At 31.7% G+C, this 24,926-nt stretch overlaps 2 protein-coding genes across 2 annotated transcripts; both read right to left on the bottom strand.

Moving 5' to 3' along the window:
- Nucleotides 1–18: 18 nt before the first annotated feature.
- On the bottom strand, nt 19–1,423 carry LOC111379979 (reticulon-like protein B3). The gene is made up of 5 exons (XM_023003418.1): nt 1,267–1,423; nt 1,010–1,085; nt 629–693; nt 413–510; nt 19–141 (listed from the first exon to the last, which is right to left on the bottom strand). The coding sequence occupies exons 1-5, from the start codon at nt 1,421–1,423 to the stop codon at nt 19–21; spliced, it is 519 nt and encodes a 172-aa protein (XP_022859186.1).
- Nucleotides 1,424–2,227: 804 nt separating this feature from the next.
- LOC111379992 (cytochrome P450 714C2-like) lies at nt 2,228–3,893 on the bottom strand. The gene is made up of 2 exons (XM_023003443.1): nt 3,316–3,893; nt 2,228–2,801 (listed from the first exon to the last, which is right to left on the bottom strand). Exons 1-2 carry the CDS (start codon nt 3,703–3,705, stop codon nt 2,376–2,378), a joined length of 816 nt encoding a protein of 271 aa, XP_022859211.1. The 5' UTR covers nt 3,706–3,893; the 3' UTR covers nt 2,228–2,375.
- Between the last annotated feature and the right edge of the window lie 21,033 nt (nt 3,894–24,926).

Below are 24,926 nucleotides of genomic sequence, written 5' to 3'. Positions count from 1 at the left end.
AAAAAGGAGCAGCATATGCTAAAAGATCTCGTCTCGAATGAGGGTTGACAGGAAGAATACTCGCTGATGTATACTAGGGTCAAGAAGTCGAACCAGCTGCCGACTGGTGACTGTAGACGCAACCCACAAGCCGAAAACCGCCTGCATTTCAGTTTAATATAAACTTTATTATCATAAAAGTTCGATGTGACAGTGGGGCTTGGGAATAGAACCCAGATCCAGTACGAAATCCCTGTACATATCTTAAGAAATAAAGGTTGAAGCCCAATTTTGAGGGCCTTCACCGTTACACCCCTAGAACTTTATATCTTAAGAAATATCAAATATGTGACAGAGCTCATTAGGTGAAAAATGTACACAGATATATCTTCAAATCATTTCCTTAAGCTACTTAGTGAAAGATACCAATTGCCTGGTTACATCTATTCCTCAATAAGAGTGCAATATTCGTGCACAAGTCACCTGGTAATACAATCTGTGGAAAGTTCAAAGCCGACCTAACCATAGAACCTAGTAAAAAACACACAAGTATGAATCAATATGGCAACGAACAGCACAAAATAGATAAAAAGAAACTGTATAGTCACTTCCTATTGATAATACTAGAGTAGAGAAAAATGATATGAACCATGTAACAATGAACAGGACAAAATGAAGAAAAAAGATTCGTATAACCTCGACCTATCAATGGTACTAAGTAGGGAAAAACATAGTACGATCAATGATTGCAATGTAATGGTGAAAAAGAAGAAGAAGATTTATTTAGCCCGTCAGACCTATCCATAATACAAAGAAGGGAAAGACGATGGTATGGAATGACGATGCGATGAACTACACATAATGATTAAAGAGAAATCATGGAGTTGATCTCAAAATTGATTAACGGAAGATACTCACCGGTTAACGGAGTAGGACAACTGACAAGTTGGACCATAAGAAGAGACTAGCCAAAGAAAGAATAAGAGAATGACAAAGAAAAGTTATCAAATGATAGCCTATCCATTCAAACAGAAGCCATATAACAATTGAACCAGCAAGCAAACCTCCAGACTTCTGCTTGTTCCTTCGAAGTACAACGTCCGCAGCTGCAAAATTAACCGTTGCCCACATTTTTGTTCGAATTTATTTCTAGTCTAGAATGAAATTTTTTCGAATTTCAGATTCGTCTAGGTTTGTAAAAATACGTAGTAACCAGAAGGGAAAAGTCAATTTTAACCTCAACAATAATGGCCTATGGTCGACTTCTAACCATGGATATTAACTTACGTTTGCCACCGCTGAAAGCCTTATGAATCAGTTTCTGGCAGCCGAAAAGATGAAACTTCTCCTGACTTGTATGTTCATCATTGGTGGTGGAAGAAGAGGGAAAAGAATAGTAATGGCCATGGCCATTATTAAGCCCGAATTCATGAACCTCTTCCATTGAAGAATATTCAGAACAGTTCCAATTTCATCACCTGTTACTGGATCCAACATCTTAGTTCTTCCTGCACTGAAATGAAATCCAAGAAATATAAATGGAAATTTCCTAAAAAACTTCAAAGATGCATGAAACTTTATATCTTTCAGTATTCACACACATTTGCATGCAGCATCTTAAAGATCAAAGAAAAATTCACACACAGAGTAACATGCACGAAAATTTCAGAAAATTGATGGGTTTTGCCCCTTGAGATTTGGGGTAGTACTTTGGGTTTAGTTATTAATTATTATTGAAGATCTCTAATTTGGAAGAATTTTATTATTATTATTATTATTATTATTATTATTATTATTATTATTTTTGTTCTGTTGAATAAGATATTATGTCACTGGATAACTGAATAATTCAAGGAACCTAACGGATACTAGCAAATTTTGACCCCCCAAAATCGCACGTCAACCTATTTTTCAGAATATCATTTTTACTCAACGAATTGTGACAGAGGATAGCTTTCTTGCAACTTGTGATGACTGTTGTATCACCTCGCCACAATCTTCGAACCTTTCTTGTGTTTTCACTTGCCAACATCGAAAAATATAGTAATAATCATCACGAAAAACAAATTGAAATATTTGAAAATTTTGTACGAGAACTATGTATTTAACAGTAATAGTTTTACATGACTCCTCGTCTCAGCCATCATCAATATAGTCTTTTGATTATGGTTCAATTGCTATCATCTTATGAATCAAGCTTTTCTTCTTAGCTTTGATGATAATGCTCACATGACAACTAACGAAGATGTCAATGAAATGTAGAAGACTAACTTGCTTATTATAAAGATTAATGAACAATGATGCAAATTTTCAATCTCTTCGATGAGGAACAGAACGAACTACTTTTGTATTGCACAACATCTTGAACACGGTAATTCCTATAGAACTAAGTACTTTTACAACTTCTTCAAATATAAGTTAACACCATTGCCAGGCTCTATCACCAAACTCAAAGCAGGAGAGTGAATATAAGTTGGTGAAAGACTGAAGCTGAAGTTGGACAAAATTAGAGCAATAAGCACTTTGAGTTCAACCAATGCCAAATTCTGTCCCAAACAAACCCTAGGGCCAACCCCAAATGGCATGTACAAATGTGGAAGTTTGCATGCACCTGTGATCCCATTTACAAACCTATCCGGGTTGAAATCGTACGAGTCGGGGCCCCATATTTCTGGATTCGTATGTAGTGTCAAGACAAAGGTCCAGACATTTACTCCTTTGGGAACATTAATGTTGCCAAATTTCATGTCCTTGAAAGCTTCTCTTGAGACAACTGCCACTGGAGGGTAAAGGCGTAATGATTCATTGATCACCATTGTTAGCTGTAAATTTACATAAAAAGATTGGCAGTCAGTGTATGATATATGTAGGTATACACGAAGTTATCTCGTCTTCTTTTTTTTCTTTTTTCTTTTTTTAAAAAAAAAATCAAACTGTTACATGTCCTGCATGTGATATCTTTTCTAACAGTATATGTGTCAATAATGTCTATATTTTTGTCACATAACTAAAAGAGCGGAAAAAGGAAAGGAAGAAGAGGAAAAGAAAAAGAAAAAGACCTTTCCCCACCGGCTCCTACACACAAAAACCCTTCGGATTTTAGAATCAGGAGCCTTAGAGGTGGAGGAAATTGCGTGTTAGGGGATAGATGAAATTGATAATTAACGTATAAGAATATGAGCTACTCTTTTGACAAAATTAACGTGTTATCATGAAACTTCAAGTTTTAGGCTCTTTTGGCATGGCTTGAAAAGTCAAATTCTACTTCTCATTCGTCATAGAAAATTAAGAAGCAATCCAGGAAAAAAAAATTATAAGTCGACGATGCATACTAACCAGTTTCATCTTTCGGATCATATCAGAATCCGGGATTTGGCCCTTGCAAATTTCGACAACCTCTGCTCGAGCTCGTTCCTGCCACACCGGATTCGAGGCCAAAAGCATGAGACACCATGTAGCTGAAACAGCAGTAGTCTCATATCCAGCCAAGTAAATGTTTTTACAGTTATCAACAATGAATCGATCAAGAACATCTGGGCTTAATTCACTGTTTTTTGCCCCTTCAAGAAGCATTTGCAATAAGTCCTTTTCGAACCCGGCTTCCTTTCTTTCTTTTACTACCTTCAGAATTAAGGTACGGATGTCCTTTTCTAGTGCCCATGTCTCTCTGTTGCTCTTTGTAGGAAGATATCTGTCACATGGTACATAGGACTTTGTTACTTCCATGTTTTCCACATCAAAAAGTTATGTTTGTACTATTCGAATCCTAGTTGGTTGGTTAGGTCGGGTATTACGGAAACACTAACTAATTTCCCATTTATATACAAAGCCCCATGACAGTTTGATGTAGATTTTTAGCAAATAAAGTTGTAAGAGTTATTGCTCTGGGTCGTATGGAATGAGGGTTTCTAATTCTCAACTAAAGAACTTTCCACGATGGTTTATATGAGTTATTTATGAACCGTTACTTTTTATAACCCTAAAAATTTTATTTGATATTTAATTTTAAAAAAAATCATTTACTATATCGTTTATTCAATTAGACTCATCTTCACGCTCCGGATTATATTATAACTTTTGAATAAAAAGTCAAACAATATTATTTAGTACCATCTATTACATTTTATACTAAATTTTTTGTACGATTTAATTTGATGCACCAAACGCAAAATTCTTTTGCATACGTCTTTTCGTGGACCATGTTAGGCTAAGTTTAAGTCAATTGAGTAAATATTTTTTTACTTATTTAATCATTAACAAACTTATTATAAGCAGATTTTTATTCTTAGCCATCAAACATGCACACAACCCAATTAAAATGGACACTACCTTTGACCATTTGAAAAACATTTCAAAGTGTTCCACCGAAACCATTTTGCTTTCTTGTCTATTTTAGGTCTAAATCAATCGTGATGTTAGATGGTAAGAAAAATTTCTCTTGGGTCACGGGGGTGCCTATATTTGTCAAGTTGAAATTTTAATTACAAGTACCCACAGTTTTCGACTTTTGATAAACAAACTCCACTATATCGGATAGAAATTTGGTGTGAATCCTTTGCCGAAGTATTGATGCTAAAGTTTGAAAAGAAGTAATGTTATTTATTATATTATTTAATTTCATTTAATATTAGTATCAATTATGCATTTGAAAACTAAGCCAACATTGTTAATCAATATAATTAGGTAGGGTGGTAAATGAAACGGATCTTCCCAAATTTGATTCGATCTGTTAAGAATAATTATTCGATCTAATACGATAATTCAACAAATATTTGATTGTTAAATCCATATTCGATTTGCTATTGATATTGGATGGCGTAGATAGTCGTCTGCGATAACGAACAAGATAAGACATTACACGCTGACGTAAGACTGTCAACCCCCCAAGGGCACTCAACCTCAATGCGAGACCATCGACCCCTCGTGAAAGCTCCACCCATACACAAGATCGTCAACTGGCATGGAATTACTTACATGACCATCCCAATACTTAGTCATAAAATATCTGATGAATTGACAAGGTTCCATGGTGGTTACCACAGACACAACCTCCAGACGGGAAGTTAAAGACCCCCCACTCAAAACGTGGGGTGGGGGAAAAGCCAACGTGGGACACTTAGCACCACGACAGCCCGACATACACCTTGCTTTCGGTGTCTATAAATACTTCCAAAGGCGACACAGGTATGGGAGATAATATTTTTCTTAGCCATCTGAATTCCGTCCTTATTTTCCAAATATCATATACGGATTATCACGCCGGAGGTAAAACGGGGGAGAAAGCTCCGTCCTCATTTTTCAAGTTACACACACTCAACGGAGTAACAGAAACGCCAAACTTCACCAGGTAGACAATGAGGTATTATTCCGCCACCATTTCAGCTATATTGTCGGATATCCAATCCAATAATTCGATTCGAAATTGAAAAAATAGAAAGATAAAATTTTATATTAGTCAACTTCTAAGTCCTAGAATTAGAAGGCTCATATAGCTTTTTACCCAATTCTGTCCACCTATTTATAGATCATAAAAATTTATGATATTTTAGTGAATATCCGATGTGGAAAGTGAGAAGTTTGGAATAATAAAATCAACTTCAACTATCGACTCACTTGGTGTTTAATTTATAAAATTAATTAATTAATATTATTTTTATTAATAAAAAATTTAAATCTCTTCGATTATTTCAATTAACAATATTATACTATTATTTAACATTATTTATTATTTGAAAATTATGTATAAAGTATAATACAAGTTTCAAAATGGAAAAAATTGTGTAATAAATTATGCGATAATATATGAAATATATTATATTATTATAATAAATCAGGTCGAGTTGTTATCGGATCGGATTAACATATATTCATATTCGTTTTATTTAGTTAACAAATTATTGGATTCGAATTTTGATCGAATTATCAAACTAAGACCCTAAATTCATTTTCCATTAATTTTATCGAATTTGGATCAAAATTTAATCCATTGACAGTCGTAAAATTAGGTCTCTTGGACAAATGTTTTTTTCATTCCCTGAAACATGATAAATAGAATGGTAATTAAATTAAATTTCTCGGTCAAAGTCTTTTGCCTGATTTTACCTCCATTTGTTTCTTTGAGGTTACTGACCGACCTTTCTACGAATCATTTCATACACATGCATGATGACCTTAGTTAGATTTCATGATTTTCGTACTATTTTATGTTGAAGATATAAATCAAATAAATTTTTTATCTTTAGAAGGCGTGGCTCAAAGTAAAGATCTTAGAGCATGTATCAATATTAATTTTACCTCCATTTGTTTCTTTGATGTTATTTATTGACCTTTCAATCGTTGGATTTTGCTCCTCTGCCAGACCTGGTCATGATCCAGTAGAGGAGTCTCTCTCACAGCAATAGGTCCCCATTATTAAAAAAATGTCAAAAAACACACATCCCCACCCCCAATTGTGAGTGGAGCTGCTCTACCAGATCATTACTAGATCTGGTAGAACAACACGGTCCTTCAATCGTTTCACACGCACACGCATGGATGACCTTCGTCAGATGTCATGATAGTCTTACTATTTAATGTTGAAGATATAGATCAAAAAATAAAATCTTCTTTTTGAATTTTTATAAGTCATGGTTCAAAATAAAGGTCCTGGAGCATCTACCGATATTAATTTTACCTCCATTTGTTTCTTTGATGTTATTTATTGACCTTTCTTTAAATCATTTCACCCGCACATTCATGGATGACGTTCGTTCAATTTCATGATAGTTGTACTATTTTATGTTGAAAATATAAATCAAAAAATAAAATCTTTTTTTTTTTTTGAATTTTTAGAAGTCATGGTTCAAAGTAAAGCTCTTAAAGCATGTATCGATATTGACTTTACCTCAGTTTTTTTATTTGATGTTATCGATATTTATTTTACCTCAATTTGTTTCTTTAATGTTATTTATTGACCTTCCTTTAAGTCATTTTACACACACACGTCTGGATGACCTTAGCCAAACCTCATGGTAATTTTACTATTTTGTGTTGAAGATATAAATCAAATAAATAAATTCTTCTTTTTGAATTTTTAGAAGTCGTGGTTCAAAATAAAAGCAATAATGCATATATCAAAATTGATTTTACCACTATTTATTTCTTTCAAGTTATTTGTTGACCTTCTTTAAATCATTTCACACACACATGTAGACATGCATGGATGATTTTCTTTAAATTTCACGATATTCATACTATTTTGCATTGAAGATATAGATAAACTAAATAATTTTTTTAAGTTATTTGAATTTTCCTAAGTCGTGGTTCAACGTAAAGGTCTTAGAGCATATAAAGATTTAAGGATCATCTATTTATTAAATTAAATTCTATGTGTCCAGTGTTTAATGGAAAACATCATAGGCATATATGTACACTTGAAGAAAAAAATTCTCTAATAATTTTTAAGCAATATTGTTCAATGCAACAAAAGTTACAAATAGATTAGAAATAAATCATTATAAACGTGTGTGGTATTTTAGTATTTGTCGATGTCTTGTCCATATTTTTAAAATATCATATCTTCCTTCTTCGACTGTTTTGAGCGCTAAACCTATCGGTGCCAGTGCTAGTGTGAATATTCGACTCCCGGGTCAGGGTACATCACCAATGTTTAGATTCATGTGAATGCATGGAAATTTGAATGAAAAATTACCAAAAATAAAAATAAAAAGAATTCTCAATACTAGAAATATGGGACATGAATTGGATACTAACATTGACATCGAAAAATATTATATTTTGTTATGTTCTAGAATTGGTATTTTTTGGTCAAAAGAATTGTCTCATGATTTGCTTGTTGAAAAAATGAACATTAAAAAATTTATCAAGTTAATAGAAATCCTTAAATTATTACCCATTTGGTCTTATAATATTTTTTTCTAAAATTCTGTACATATATTTTAAGACAAAAGAATAATAAAATTTGAGGGTATTGATGGACCAGTACAAACTATACAAACCCTCCCACCATTATATATAAATAGAGTATCTGTAAAGTTGGAAATTGTAAAATAAATAAACTAGAAAGAAATAATAAATTTTCGATCTATGAATGACAAATAGAATGACCCAATTAAAAAAATTTTGAAAAAAAAAAAAAAAAAAAATTGAACAACGACAATAATCAGGTAATTTTTTATATATTATAAGCCTTTGCTGTCATATCAACGAGATTTACTTTAACAAACATTTTATTTCTTGATATGTTTTGTTACTTTAAAATGATAAAAATCGAATATCTATAACCAATATTTTTTTTTATAAATTTTACAGATTTTAGGCCTTTCACCTCAAGTTTCTTGACTAAAACACCACATATGTTCGTACAAACTAGTCAATATTGGCCTAAACACTCCGCATTTCTATTTTTAAGTTTTCAATTGGAAAATTTGGCCTCGTTGGAAGAATCATATGACTTTGAAAAAATCAAATATTGGTGGCCCAAACTTAGGATCGTCCGAATCATGACAAATTTTGCTTTTCTACTTTCAGAGACATTTGAATCCTTTGTGAAACATGATTGGTATTCAAAATATTCTTTCCATGCCATTTGGTTAGGTCTTTTTTCACTGCGATTCTTCTCAATTGCAAGCTAATATGAAAATTATCAATTTGACGTGATGAAAGAATAAACTAAAATTATCTAGAGTTCCGTCTAAGTTTAGAAACTCTTTTCGACATTATAACTCATGAAAATTCTACTTACGTTTATATTTTCTATGTAGATTTATACGTGAGTTGTTTTTGTTTTAAACAATAGTATTGAGTTTAGATAGAATCCAATAGAGGACATTCATAAACTTGGGTTTGTATTAATGAAACACGATTTCCAACTTGCTGATAGTTAGACAGAAATGCATTGAAGATGCTCTAAAAACATGTCGTGATATCGCGAGTTATTTATACCCCGTTTGGTCTCCATTATTTGGTATTATAATTTTTGAAATATATATATATCTTTTTTTTGGAAGAATGTGTGGTTGAAAAAGAAAGAAGAGTTTTTGATTTATGTGTAATATAAGATTATGAAAGATTGAGTGATTAAAAATAAAAGAGAGAAAAATTATAATTTAAAATAACGGGGGCTGGCTTAACTACATTCTTGCTCTTGGGACATCTTCAGGCCAACTTCAAAATGACATAAAACGCCCTCGGGGCATAGTCCAGTGGTGCAAAGAACGTGAGTGAGGTTATCTCACACCTTGCTAGCAGCCGCAGTTTGGCGGTTCGATTCCTGAGACATGAAATTGGACTCCTTGTAGGCGTAGTGTACAGACAGTTCTTGTTCCCTAACCTATTGGGACACATCCCGCGATTTACCTTCCTCACAAAACTCTAGGGACGAGGCTATGAGGGCCCTCAAGTTTGAGGTTCAACTTTTTTTTTTTTTTTTAAATAAATCAAAATGACATAAAACGTCTATTTGATGTGAAAATGATGCTCCAGTCAGACTTCAAATTTTCGCACCAAAATAGAGTAATGACAATGTTGCACAACTATTCATTTGGTGTAATACATACATTTTCAATTACTTTTTATCCTTCATTTTGTACTATAATAAATTTTTAATCATATCATACCATTTTATTACTCAATAATTAAATTAAATTAAACTAAATTATTATTTTTATTAACATTTATAATCAATATAATCATTAAAAATCAAAAGAAATTAGCGCTATAAAAATATATTGTGATGTTAAATATTTTCTTTATCTTGATATTAAGTGAAATATTTTTTAATTTTATCATATATGTGACCTTTTAGTTAATTAAATATAATTTTTACTTTAGTAATTTTACTCGTAATAGAATATATAATTAAATAATTTTTGAAATAAATTAGTTAGTGAGAACTAAAAAAAAAGGAAACAAAGTAAATATTTTTCTGTGCGTACCGTTTTGTGTAATGGGTTGCCGATGGCTAAATAAGATGGTTGCACTTGCTAGTTTCGTGAAATGAGTTGGAATGGTGAATATATGCTCAAGAGAGTCGCTACCAAAGACATTTTCATGTTTCTTTCTACTTCAATTTTTTGTAGCACGTACGGTTCTTATAAATAGAATTTTCCCGCTATTTGCTGCTCATGAACCCAAAAAAAAAAGACATTTTTTGAACATGACATGAGGAGGTACTAAGTTGGTGGATTAGTGTACATATTTTTTTTTTCTCAAAAGAAGTTTCATTTTTATTATTTGTGAACGAGTTGAATACCATATCTATAATGTTATGAAATTATAGTATGGAAAGACGCTCTAGCGTTTCCTAGAAAAGGTGACCCATATTGTAGGTCACTCCATGTGCCATTGTGAAATATGTTCTTCTATTTTTCTATGTTTCATTCTATTTGTAAATATTGGTCCACATGTTAGTGTTACAAGAAATATGGTTTCATTTTATTTGCAGATATATGTTGTGGAAATCACACGACAAGTTTAAGGAAAGTGTTCATCGATATAATAGTCAAAATGTTATCAAAATTATTATTTCCTTCTATTAGAATATAATTTTTATGATGACCATAAGATTTCTTGGCTCTTGCCAACGAAATTTTTTTACTGCACGATATATATTATTTTCGAACTATAATAATTGAAGACAATCATAATAACTAACTGTCATGAATATCTCTATTAATGTTGAGAAAATTGTTGTGTCAACTTTCACCATATAATCCCTCACTTCAAGTCGTGCGTCTAGTATCGAATTTCTTTAACATTTGGAAGTCAAATTTTAACTCTATTTATCTTTTAACTTTTGATCCTTGTCAATTTTCGAATTGAAGTTTGAATCAATATTTAAATATTTTTGAACAGAGGAAATAACATGGATTAAAAGGAGGGCACTCAAATACTGAAAGAGATATAATCTTCTTTTCTTGAGTGGGCACAAGTTCGTTGAAAATTTGAAACTCGTCGATCACTTTCTGCGTGAAGTCAAATCAACACTTTGAGTAAAACAAAAAAGGAAAAAGTAATTAACTCCATTAAGTTGAAAGACGTTGTAACTTAAATTAAAGAAAAAAGAAAAGTAATCAAATAAGTATAAAGTCCAAAAGACAAAATAAAATATGTATTTATCTCTGCCTAAGTATATTCTCTAATTTTTAAAAGGGAAATTTACATAAATGTCACTGAAATTGAAAATGCATAAAAAAAATTTCATTTGCAACAATTTCTTCGAAAAATATCACTTTTTTTAATGTAAAATGTCCACTTTACCCTTTATGACACCTTTTTAGGAGCAATAAAGTTTGATTTGAATGCAATTAATGTTGTGATAAACATGGGGAATTTACAAAAATGTCACTAAAATTGAAAATGCATAAAAAAAATTCATTTGCACCAATTTCTTCCAAAAATGTCACTTTTTTTTTATGCAAAATGTCCACTTTACCCTTTATGACACCTTTTTAGGAGCAATAAAGTTTGATTTGAATGCAATTAATGTTGTGATAAACATGGGGAATTTACAAAAATGTCACTAAAATTGAAAATGCATAAAAAAAATTCATTTGCACCAATTTCTTCCAAAAATGTCACTTTTTTTTTATGCAAAATGTCCACTTTACCCTTTATGACACCTTTTTATGTGCAATAAATGCTTGATTTGAATGAAATTAATGGTGTAATGTAATGATTTGTTTTATGTACTTTAAACATTTAAGATATGATTATTATATTGTATAATATAAATTTTTGTTAAAAATAATGGGGGAAAAATTAAAAAAAAAAAAAAAAAAACACACACACACACACACAAGCATGTATGAACACAAACCCTACCTTCTTCTTCATCTTCATTCCATCATCAACAAGGAAAAGCTATTGATCAATCTCAAAGGTGAGCTACTAGAAATTGTTTATATTTTTATCTCATAGTTTACTACTTTAGATGTTTAATACAACACGGTTATATTTAATTGAACTTTTTGAATCTCTTATTCATTAATGTGCTTTATTTTTGATATATTTTTCAAAGGGAAAAATACCAACATCCTCTAGAAAAATGTGAAATATTCCATATTTAATGAAGCATCGAGTCATTCCTTGTTTATTTGTGGGAAGAGATTGTGATATTGTAGTTAAGAATTGATTATCACCATTAATGTTTTCAATAATTTCTTCCAAAGAATTAAATACATGGTTTTCAAGCTTTCTTGAAATTTATGGCAGTTCCACTGTCGAGTAGTGTCGTCGAAATCGTCGGGTTAGACATTTGAACCGTCGAACTCGACATTTACTCACTATCGGGATAAACAATTTAACTGTTGACTTTGACACTTGAAAACTATTGAAACCATTTATTTTCCTTTTTGTTATTATATGGATCTAAATATTCGAAAACTTCAATTTGATAGTATTAAATGTCGACATATGGAATGTGCATAATTTTCACATTTGCAATCTTAACATTTCAAGTATGAGTTATCAGCTGAGATTCATCGTGTCGCATAAGGGAAAATTTGTTCAACCCCCAATGTAACACAAGTTTTTAAACAACCGCTCAATATCGTTGTTGACGTTGTATGTCGAATGTTCTCCCTACTGCGTTGTACGTTATCAAATTATATTATAGCTTTGTTGCCATTATCGTTTGTGGCCATTATTGCTCCTTATGTTGTCATTATCAAACTTTACTACTGTTGAAAATAATTCAACTACACCATTCAAAAACTGCTATCACAATTCACTAAAAAAATCTAATTTTAATCCCCAGAAAACACATTATTTGTAAGTTGTAAATAGTGAACTCAATTGACACATAAATGATAAACACCACAATATTAAATCGTATTATTATAGAGAAAAGGAGGAGGACAATTATAAAATTGGATTGAATTATTTACTATAATATTAGAGGTGAAGTGCTCTTTGTACTTAAAAAAAAAACAATTTAACGTTTTCGTTTTCGTTATCTTTATTCTTTTTTATCATATTTATAACCTATTGGTTTCATTGGAGCGTACATATCTTGTATAAAGGTATTTTCAACTTACGGTGTTCCTCAACACATTCTCAACTTACATCACCATCTTCAACTTGCATCGTCATTATCATTCTCACATCATTCGTAGACAGGCAAATATATGTTCAACTTCATAAGTAAAATACGGATCCATAGACAACATATTGCATGACAGCCCGACAGTTCATCTGCCATTCTCGACGGATTTTTTTTGTCATCCTCAACACTTGGTCATGACAAATTGTATGAATAATTTTTACAGTTCATTGCAATTGAGTAAAATACACTAAAAATTTCAATGTAACAAATATTCGAATACACGGCATTATATACATACATTATCACGTGATTCTCTAACAGAAACTAGATACCATAAATATAGTCTACACATAAGCATAATAGTTGCAAAATTAACAAATTCAGCTATATTACCATTGAATTTCACCTAGGAGCACATAACATTTAAGCAACGGCTACAACAAACTAAAATATTTGTGCGCATCACAATAGAAACTGTAAAACATTTTAAAGTAAAAAGCTACACAAAAGTACTATCACGATATGTTTCATTTTTGAAATAAATATATCCAAAAGTATTATCACGCTATTAACTACTTAAAACAACTATTATGTTATCATTGAGAATATGTGACTATTTTCCTAATTAGCTCCTACAATTATTTGATATGTTGGTTGACTTTTTATCCGCTCTCCCTCATGAATGAAGTCCTAGTCAATGCAACAAGCACTCGAACACGTGTCGATCGTTGCATATTTGCGTGAACATCATCGTCACCTTAAATGGGTATAGTTGATGCCAATGGTACATCAGTGTATACTCCCATGCAAAAGTGGTTTGAGTTGTGTTAGGTTCCAAAATTTGAAGATAACATCGAAATGATATGTTTATTTTGAACTAAACCTATGTAACGTAAAACATAAGAATTTGACATTGTATAACTACCCCACTACGGAACTTACCGTCTGCCACGAGCATAAGGAACTTCGTGACTGTCCGATCATGTACTTTTCGGTTCGACACCTTCATACGAAATAATCAAATTTCAAATGCCACGGTTAGGAAATCAAAACATTCTAATATTTGTTTTTTAAAACTGAAAGTAATAACACATATCAATTGTCTCTTTTACCTATCTAGTCAATGGACTTTTCGGTAGTTTGGGCTACCAACTTTCAGGTCAGTATCTTCATACGATTTGAAATCATGAAAATAAAAACTTTAAACAGTGGGACAAATACATTTTTAAATTAAAGTGATAATACATACCAATCCCCTCATTTACCTAAATAGCCGATGAACCCTCCGGTAGTCCAGGCAAGCACCTTTTGGGTCGGTAACTTCTCTATCTAGAATGACAGTTTATCTTTACAGATGGATTCATAACTATCATGTCTATAATTCATGAAGTAATAATGGTGCTCAAATGACATGTTATACATTTCAACCCCTAAAATCACACGTAGAAGAGAAGCTTAACAAAATTTAGCTCTTGTAATCAAATGCCGAGAATTTCAGAGCCTAATTGTCGAGAACGACAGTTCATCTGTCGACAGATGATTTCGTTACTGTCAAAATGGACATTACATTTTACATTTATATTGGTTTTTCAAGACATGAAGGGCCAAGTTATGAACATGATATGTGTTATACTTATAGCTTCCAATAGCACCACTTTTCATATATGCAACCATAAGTTTTATATATAAATGCAAAGACATTTTCAAGAATGAGAATAGAATAATCCAACACTTCAAACAACATTCAAATAACCCGGAATATCATATAAAGACACATCTAACCGAGCTTATTCGTGCATGTTGACCAAAATATACCCAATTCAATCTTAGCTCATTTCACAAACTAAAAAAATTAAACTCAAACTCAATTTGCCCAATAATAACCAATTACCATTATTTACATGAAAGAAAAATGAAAAACATAATTGTAAGAAATAAATTCATAGATAACTTATATAAACCAGAATGTTAACATTTTCATAGCACTAGAAAAATAGACAACAAAAAAAAAGACATATTATACCAATTTAGGACCAACATTGCGAAGAATAAAAAAAATAAATACATCTAAATTTGAAAAATCACAAGAGAAGAAAGCAACAAAATGCAAAAAGAAAGAAAAAATAAAACCTCAAAAGATTAGTGGTGATCTTCATCGATGATGGACTAATTAACGGTTATTTGGCTTCAAATGTAGACAAAAATGGAGGACTTTAGCGTCGCAGACGACCTCGAGCAAGAGAAAATTGAGCCGTTTAGATTTAGGGAATGAGAGAGAGAATGATAGGATTTTTACCTTTTAGAGAATGAGAGAGAATGAAATGATTCTTATATATATATATCAAATAGTGAAGTGAGAACATTTGATGTGATGTTTTAAAACTTTTTGTACTATTTTTTCATCTAGTCAAATCAATTTTTAATGAAGGACATGTATGATATTTAAATTATCTAGATGGACATAAATGTCCAAAATTTTTCATAATCGACAATCTTGCAAAGACTTAATAAATATGATATTTTTGTAAATGCAAAGCCAAAAATTGACTATTTTAATAATTTTCACTTTTTAAAAAGTAAGAAGTCTTTAAATGACGCTACACAACCATATGTTACAATTAGTGCCATTTGCGTCCATTCACTTTTTCATCTTTTGCATTTTATTTCTCCACGGGTACTTCTACGAATTAAATATTGAACTTATATCTCCATCACGCTTTATTTACTAAATTTTAAAATATTTCACGATGATTACTAAACTTAACACACTGTACTCCTCACTCACCATATTTCATTAAACGCTGCGCTTTAAAAATGTTTTCGAGTGGTCACAGAAATTTAACATGTTGCACTCCATCACTCATTCACCATGTTTCATTACTCCCGGAACTTATAAATTTGTCATGCTTTATTCATTAAACTTTAAAATGCTTTTGAGTGGTTTACAAATTTTATTCACTGAATTCAACTATTAAAAATTAAAAATTTTGAAATATAAAATACCATACGGGAGATGGTGCCCTTTTTTCCTCTTAAAATACATTGTGACAACTCTAAAAATTATATTTTGTTAGTTTTGATTAATAATATTAACTCTAAATTGAAAATTTTACTGCCTGTTTGAAATATTTTTTTTTTATTTTCTTGACTTGTTCTATGATCTCAATCGAAATAGTTATTTCTATTTTAATTTTTGGACATAAAGAAAGAATATAATCTAAATTAAAACTTATATAAATTTGAAGCTAACATTCTTCATTCTCCTTGAACACGACGATTAGAAAAAGTATATTTACTTAACTAATATCAATATTTTCATCTTAAATTAAGAATCTCATTATCCAGTCAATGTTTTATTTTATTTTATTTTCTTGATCTAGGTTGAATCTCATAAAAAAATTAAATTTACTTGAAATAAGTTTAGTAACCACTCGAAAACATTTTAGAATTCGGTGAATAAAATATGACGAAAGTATCTGTTCGATAATTAATGAGATATTGTGAGTAATTGAGTGCAACGTGTTAAAATTCAATGACTTACGAAATATGGTTAACAGTTGAGTACAACGTGTTAAAATTCAGTGACTACACTAAAGCATTTTCATTTTAAAGTTTATTGGTTAAACTGAGTTAAATGTTTCAATGATCATCCAAGTTATACCATGGCCACGATTTATGCATTAAACTTCAAAGTTTCACAATGTTCATTGAACTTTGTCCATCACCTCCCAAAATTCGTTACCTTATTTGCTGATGTGGCTAACAGAAATCCTATGTGGCAAGTTACGATCATTAAAAAAAATTACAACTCAGCAAACCCGTGTTTCATTACTCATCCAACTTATACTTGATCATGATTTACTCATCAAATTTCAAAATGTATTCCAACAGTCACCTATCTTTAAGAGGTTGCGTTCCATCCATCATCCGTCAAATTTCGTTTCCTTTATTACTAACTTATCGAACAAAAATCCCACATGATAAGTTGCGACCGTTAAAAAATTTACAACTCATCCAAACCATCAACTCACCAAAATCACCACATGTGAAACGCGATATCTATGGCCCCATAAACTTCTTTAAGCCCCAATAACTCATTTCCAGTTTCAATCCTAAAAAACCCTAGCCTCCAATTTACTCATCTCACCCATGTACAGCTATTCTCCAATTGTACCATTTGGACAAGTGCCTGCAACAAAATAATAATAATAATAATAATAATAATAATAATAATAATAATAATAATAATAATAATAATAATAATAATAATAATAATAATAATAATAATAATAATAATAATAATAATAATAATAATAATAATAATAATAATAATAATAATAATAATAATAATAATAATAATAATAATAATAATAATAATAATAATAATAATAATAATAATAATAATAATAATAATAAATGGAAGATCGTAATTAGAGAGACGTCGAGAGGATGGTGCAATTAGGGATATGGATTTGTAAATAGTAATTTCTTTTCTCGTATCCTTCTCAATAATCAGCTATGTCTTATTACATAATTTAGCTGTATGTGGGTGAGATGAGTGAATTGGAGGACTAGGATTTTTAGGACTAAAATTGGGGACGCTTTATTGGGGATTAAAGAAGTTTATGAGGGCGTGAAAATTGTTTTTCACATATGTTGAGTTGATGGTTTTGCTGAATCGTAAATTTTTAACGATTATAACTTGCCACTTGAATTTTTTGTGTGATACATTAGCAATAAATAGAGCGATATCTAACAGATGATAGATGGAGTGCAAGCATTTTAAAATTTGATGATTAAATTGTGATCAAGTATAAGTTGGATGAGTAATGAAACAATGATGAGTTGAGTTGTAATTTTTTTGACGATGGTAACTTGTCACATTAGATTTTTGCTAGTTACGTCAACAAAATATGGTAACGGATCTTTGAGGGTGATTGATAAAGTGCAAATAGAAAAAGTTCAATGATCACTATGAAACACTTTGAAGTTTAGTGAGTAAACCTCGACCATGGAACAAGTTGGGTGATTATTGAAACAATTAACTCGACTAAACACCAATGGAAGCAGTGGCGGAAGGGGCTATGGGTGTTGCCGACTACTGTCATAGATCATTAATGGGTTTCACTGTGTTCTTGTATTGTTGCTGCTACTTGTTGTTCTGATGCTTAGCCACGTTCTCTCTTTTCTCAAAACTGTGATAGCTTCACTGACATATCTAATTCATTAATTTGTTTGCTTACGTAGGTGAGACAAAATCGAATAGTATTAAAGAAGAGAAGCAAGTTAAAATTTTGTCTATTATAGTATCCTATACTGTTAAATGTTACGTAGCAACGTACCTAAGATGCCCAGGGCAAAACATATAGATAGTGTTGAATAAGTGTAGCCCACTTGTGAGAAAAATGACTTATCAAGTTTCTCGATATGTGTGGTTGCCTTGGATATTGATTAGAATGCTTATGAAGATAGCAAACAAAAGAAAAAAGGTCACCTAAATTATGCCATGAGTGAATTTTGCAGTCATTGATGAAGAACCATTTGAAGAAACATCTTATGATAGTATGCAAAAGATTTGTACCTGCAATAGGCAGGTCAAAAATCTCGATCATTCCTACCTTTTCATTTCTAGTCTCAAAAATTGGCCTGTCAACTCCATCACCCTTGCCATCATCAGCAAGGCTTACGGATTTGAGCATTTTGAGGCTTGGAAAGAGGAAGATATAGTTCCTCACTTGTGTAATTAGTTGATGTTCCTTTCATGTTCGAACACACGAATAAAGAAAAATTAGGGTTGGACATGGTCCGATTCGGTTTCGAACTCGAATTTTCAGGTAGTTAGTAAATGGAACCATCGGATCCAAATTTAATTATGGAATTGTTTGGGTTTTATTTCATTCGATTCTTGGGTTCCATACAATAATTATATTTTTTAATATTTAGAACAACGCTACACTAATTTAACTAATGACATGTTCAATTTTAGCTCTTACAAAATAATGTAGTTAATCCGGTGATATTTTTTGTGTCTCTTTTTATTGAGTTCTTCATAAATTTTACTGCTAAAAAAATAGGAAGAGAAAGATAATTAGCTCATAATAATAAAGAGAGGTACAGACGAGCTTCCAATTCGATTTGTCCAGAACTACAGAAACGACAATACAGTAGAATAAGAGATTTGTGCAAAACTTAGGCCAATTTGATTAAGTTGAGTTTGGACTAAAAATCAAAAATAAGAAAATTATAGAGAAAATTACCTAATAATGTGTGTTTAAAGATTGCAAATAAAAAATCAGGTATGCCAAACCTTAATTAATTCACTCACTCCTTCATTCACCCCATCCTCTCTCGCTCTCTCTTCTCACTCCCGGGGCACTCACCCCACTCTCTCTCCTCACTCCTTCAAGTGGCGTCGAAACCACCACCTCTATTAGCAGCGACGACAAACCACCTCTTCATTCGTTCACCCCATTCACTCACCCCATTTTCCCTCGTGAACTGGTTAATGCCGGCGACGAACCACCTCCATTCGCAACACCAGATTGTCGCTTCCCTCAGATCTAGCACATTTTCCCCATTTTCCTATTCAACAGAGGCTGGCGGTAAATACCGTCAAAAGTTCGCAGCACAGATTGTTGCTTCCCCGTCTTCTAACAGTGAATGGCGAACGACCTTCACTTCCAACAACCGCTTTTTCGATGTTCGTGGCTGAGAGTTGACAAAATTTGTGATTGTATGTAGTTTATGGGTTGTGATTTGAGGCGGTGGTGGTGGTGCTGACCAACGATTTGGAGATTTTTTTTTTTTGGGGAATTTGAGGCGGTGGCAATTTTTGCATTGGATGTGGTGGTGGCTATGATTTTTGTTGGTGGTGGCGGCGGTGATGGATCTAACGGTTGGCTGTGATTTTTGTTGCTGGTCGCGACGGTGGTGAATCTAATGGCTGGGGTGATTTTTGTTGAATCTGGTTGCTGTGATGGTTTCCGATGGTGGTCCTGATTTTTGTTGGTGTTGGTGTTGGTGTTGGCGTCAGTGACGTGGTGAGGGTGGCGATGCAATAGTGTTGGTGGTAGTGGTCTGTGATCATACGTGAACAACCATTTAATTATCTTTGACCATGTGACCTACAAATTTGGTAATTTGTGACCACCATGATAGCAATGGCGGTGCGACAGTGTTGGTAGTGGTGGTTTGTGACCACTATTTGACGTATGTGACCAACCATTTAATTATTTATGACCATGTGACCTAAAATTTTGATAACTACAACCAATTAATGTGATCTCGAAATAATTTTTGACTTATAAATTTTTAGATCTGTGATCAAAGAAATAAGTTGTGACCTATAAAATTTTTGATTTGTGACCTCGAAATAATATGTGACTAATTAATTTGACGATTTGTGATCTATAAAATTTTTAATTTGTGACCTCAAAATAATATTTGACTAATTAATTTGACGATATATGACCAATAAATAAAATGTGACATATAATGATGTCTCTGTGACATCATTATTTTTAATTAATTAAATATATACATGATTTTTGAATTTTTAAACAGTCTACCTTATTCTTGAATTGGTATAAAGAATACCCCTGAATTATGAACTTTTCCCAAAATTATATTTTGGATTCGGGCTAACTTAATTAGTTAGCAAATTTATTTATAAAAAATAAAATAATTTAGCTTATTTAAGATAAAAAAAAAGTTTAGGAAAATTCGGTTCTTATTCAGTTCTTGGTCTAGAATCGAAAATCACTACTAAAAATAAGCTTTTCACCTACGGATAATTACGAACGAATTGTATCCGTTGGTAAGTAAAAACAGATTATCCATAGGTAAAAGTATTAGATTTTTAACTACGAAAATCACAAACAAAATTTTCGTTGATGAAAGTGGTAGCTAATTTACCAACAAACATTCTGTGCCTAATGTTATTGTTTAATATAGGTATTATTTACCAACAGTATTTCCGTAGGTAACGTAATTCAATCCGTTTTCTAAAAATTGTATCAACCTTTCACCTACGGATTTTGCATGAGTAAATAGTAGTTCATACTTCCAATGGAATAGTCATTGCTAATATTAATCAATTTCAAAAGAATTCTTATCCCACATCGAAAGTTCACAATAAAGTCTTTGGAGTTAAGTCTGAGCAAAAAATCGAAAATTTGATTAAATCAATCAAACCGAACCGACTCGAGTCCGTTTGGGTCAGTTTGACACAGGTAATTGGTTTGGTTTGGCTTTCATTGAAATAAAACCATAGTGGTTTGGTTCGGTCATGGTTTGAAGTCTCAAACCGACGGTCAACCGAACCAATTCAACCCACTTACATGTTTACCTTTTTTTTAAGAAAAATAAAAATCAAAAGATAAGTTATAATCTCATAACTACATCAGAATTCCCTTCAATTTATGATGTTGCCAATAAGTGATAGTATTGAAAATTTTCTTTCATAAGCTCGTTATGTTATACTTAGTCTTTTTTCCCTTCTCACGCAGTCATGGTACATAATGTATAAAAAGACAAAAAAATTCTTAAGTTTTTTGTTGATTAACCTAATTTTATTTGTTAGTAAATAATTCTTGTAATGTAAAGTTATTTAGTTATTTTAATTCTTGTAATCCAATAGGGCCAGAACTTGGACATTTTTTTTTTCAAAAAAATCAATTTGAACTAAAAGTCCAAACCGACTAACCGAACCGAAATCGATTCGGTTCGATTCGACTTAAAAGTTAGAGTGGGTTGGTTTGGGTTGAAATTGACCCAAACCGACTAATTTGGTTTTAGTTTCGGGTTGGAGTTGAAATCAACCCAAACTAAACCGCGCCCAAGCATATTTGGAGTTCCCATTTGTAAATTTATGATTCAATAAGTGGTTAAACAATTTTTTGGATCTTTCGATTCAGTTAGCTAAAAATTAAAAAATTATAATTATCAAATAAATAATAATAACAATAATAAAAAATAAATAAATATATATTTTATCACGCCTCACACCTTTGTGACTTTTACAACATTGATTTTTACCAATTGTAATGATAGACATTTACTAATGAAAAATCTGTTAGTAATGGTTAAGAATTTTGCCAACGGAAATTTCGTTGGTAAAATGTTTACTCTTTATCAACGAAAAATTTGTTGGTAAAAGATTTACTCTTTACCTACGACATGATCTATTGGTAACTATCAGCGACCCCCCAAATCAACAATGGATTTCTGGTTGCTAGTATTCTGTTGATAAAGAGTAATAACAGCGGATATCGTGGTTTTAGGAACGAAAAATTCGTACCTGAAGCCATATTTTTTTGTAGTGAATCGAACCAAACCCGTTCATTTTCGATTTAGATATCCATTCTGGTATTTAACTTAAGAAAAACCATTTTATTCGGTTTGGTTCAGAATTTTTGTTCAGCAGGGAAATGATGAGAGCATGTTTTTTCCTAGGGCAAGGTCTGATTTCCCATCTTAATCTTTACGACATATTCACTGGACAATATTAAGGATGAAAAATAAATTAAACTTTTGTTAATTATATTGCCCAGTCCTATCCAGTATTCTAAATATGTAGTCGGGGTAGTTTATTTACCTTAGCTAGATAGAAGATAATTGTCAAGGCTGAATATCCTCAAATCATTTTGGCAATTGAATCTCTTTTCAACGCTTTCTTTCTTCTCAAGTAGTGAGGTTGTTAGGCGTGTGATCTAAGGTAGTGTTTGATTCCACCATTTTTTCCATGGAAAATGAAATTTGGATTCCACTTTCCAACTTTTAGGTGTTTGATTGTCCAAAATTTTCCCTAGAATTGAAATTCCCACTTTCTTGCCATGTTAGCATTTTCCATCAATTCAAAGAATCGGTTATTGTAGCACTTTTTTTCTATCTTTTTTATTTGTTTTATTTTTTTGAAAATAAATTTTAAAAATTATTGTAAAAAAATATTTCCCTTTAACGGACAATTTTTATGTAAAATAAAACCAAATGAACACTAAAAGATAGATGATTTTCTTGAAAAAAAATTTTGCAATGGAAATAAATTTCATCCCCAATACCAATAAATTCTATCCCTTTAATTGAAAATTTTCATGTAAAATAAAGTCAAACAAACACCAAAAAATACTTTTCTTTCAACATTTTTTGTGCAAAATTATACCAATCAAATGCAATAATTTACAATTCACAGGAAAACAATTTTTAGGCAATTCAATTCCCTAAAATTCGTTTTCTTTTCACCCAAATTCCATCTTTAAAATCAAACGGACTCTAAAAGATGCTTGTAATGATATTATATTTTCAGTCATAAAGTGGTAGTGCTTATATCAAATATCTATCTACATTTTGAGAAATTGTTAATTTACCATTTTGTGTTGGTCTTATGATGACTTCTTGAACTTCCACGTAGTAACTTGTGGTAACATTGAATTTGCAATATCATAATTTTTTAGAACTGTTTGTCACACTCGTATCATTTTATCTTATTTGTCAATAAATTAAAATTAAGACCAAAATAAAGTCGAGGTGATTCATGGGTTGGTATGTCCACACCGAATGGATTGTGTCAGGTTTAACTTTTGAGCATGACGATTCATTACACTCAGTCATTTCCATTTTTAAAACACGTGCTTTGCACTGGATTTTGTAATAATTTTGTTCTGAACTTTTAAAAATAATAATAGTTCAATAGTTATTTCTTTAATTTATATATCCAACCCTCAATTAGCACATCAGGTCACTTGGGTTAAATGATTACATAAAATATCCTAAGCCACTACCATTTGCTAGAAAATTCAAAGAAAACAATGCTATACTAAACATGATTAGTCATAAATTTCTAAAAAGAGGGTCGAGACAACAAATTATATAGGACGCATTTAAATTTTAGTCCGAACACAGTCATTTAAACTTTTATGATGAAAACTTAAGCATAAAGAAGCTAAAACAGGCATTTCCAAATTAAGGTGAAATTTCAATGTTAAGTTGAAATGATAATATCTCAATTTATTCCAAGAAATATGCTGATCAGATTACTCATCCAAGTAAACTGTTCAGGCATATCATGGACCAATAGAGATCCAATTCCAGCCTAATATATAAGAGAGAAAACTATTAAACATCAAACTCCATTAGATACTTGATTAGAAATTTTCCCTAGTACGTCACATGTTTACATGAAACCAATGCACCTTTCTGTATAACCTATTCACACTCCCTCTATCGTAATATAGAAGAGCAAAAGGAGAAGGGAATTGCAAAGTGTTGAAAATCTTTGAGAATGTCGTGCGGTAATTTACAAAAGTAAATAGCGAATAAATATTCGAACAGAATTTCGACTTACAAAATTAGCGTAATAAGTCAGAATGAATAATGTAAGCATTATCATTGATCTTCTGAAGCACTTCACAAGGTCCAATCTTCCGCTCCTTTAACTTATTGTACTCCCCAGCTGGAAAATAATCACGAGTTAATACTGCCCAAACAAAATCACCAACATCAAACAACACTTGGCGCCGATGACTATCTGCCTGAGCCTCGTACTTAGTATTACTATCCTGTATGGACGGTTTTACTTGCTCATGGATATCTCGAAGATTTTCAGCCATCTCATCAGCTTTGTTATTGAAACAACCCACACGTGGAATTGGAGCCAAATCAAGTACCCCGGATGGGTTCCGACCATAGACAATTTCAAAGGGACTCAATCCGGTGGTTCTATTCCTCGATTGTTTATAAGCAAACTCTACTTGAGGTAATGTCAAATCCCACTGCTTCGGTTTAGTCCCTGCCAAGCTTCTAAAAAGATTTCCCAAACTCTGATTCACCACCTCGGTCTGACCATCTGTTTGGGGATGGTATGCGCTGCTAAAATTCAACTTCGTTCCAAGTTTCTCCCATAAAC

This window comes from Olea europaea, unplaced genomic scaffold (assembly GCF_002742605.1).
Source record: "Olea europaea var. sylvestris unplaced genomic scaffold, O_europaea_v1 scaffold2077, whole genome shotgun sequence".
NCBI lineage: Eukaryota > Viridiplantae > Streptophyta > Magnoliopsida > Lamiales > Oleaceae > Olea > Olea europaea.
The sequence above is the reverse complement of the archived record's forward strand: the minus strand, read 5'-3'. Positions and strand labels throughout refer to the sequence as shown.

Coding starts and splice junctions, on each gene's coding strand:
- LOC111379979 (XM_023003418.1), bottom strand. CDS start 1,423: ATGGAAGAGGTTCATGAATTCGGGCTTAATAATGGCCATGGCCATTAC. Junction 511..628: donor GTCCTGTTCATTGTTACATG/GTTCATATCATT, acceptor GTTTTTTACTAG/GTTCTATGGTTAGGTCGGCT. Junction 142..412: donor TGAGGAATAGATGTAACCAG/GCAATTGGTATC, acceptor ACTGAAATGCAG/GCGGTTTTCGGCTTGTGGGT.
- LOC111379992 (XM_023003443.1), bottom strand. CDS start 3,705: ATGGAAGTAACAAAGTCCTATGTACCATGTGACAGATATCTTCCTACA. Junction 2,802..3,315: donor TGATCCGAAAGATGAAACTG/GTTAGTATGCAT, acceptor GTAAATTTACAG/CTAACAATGGTGATCAATGA.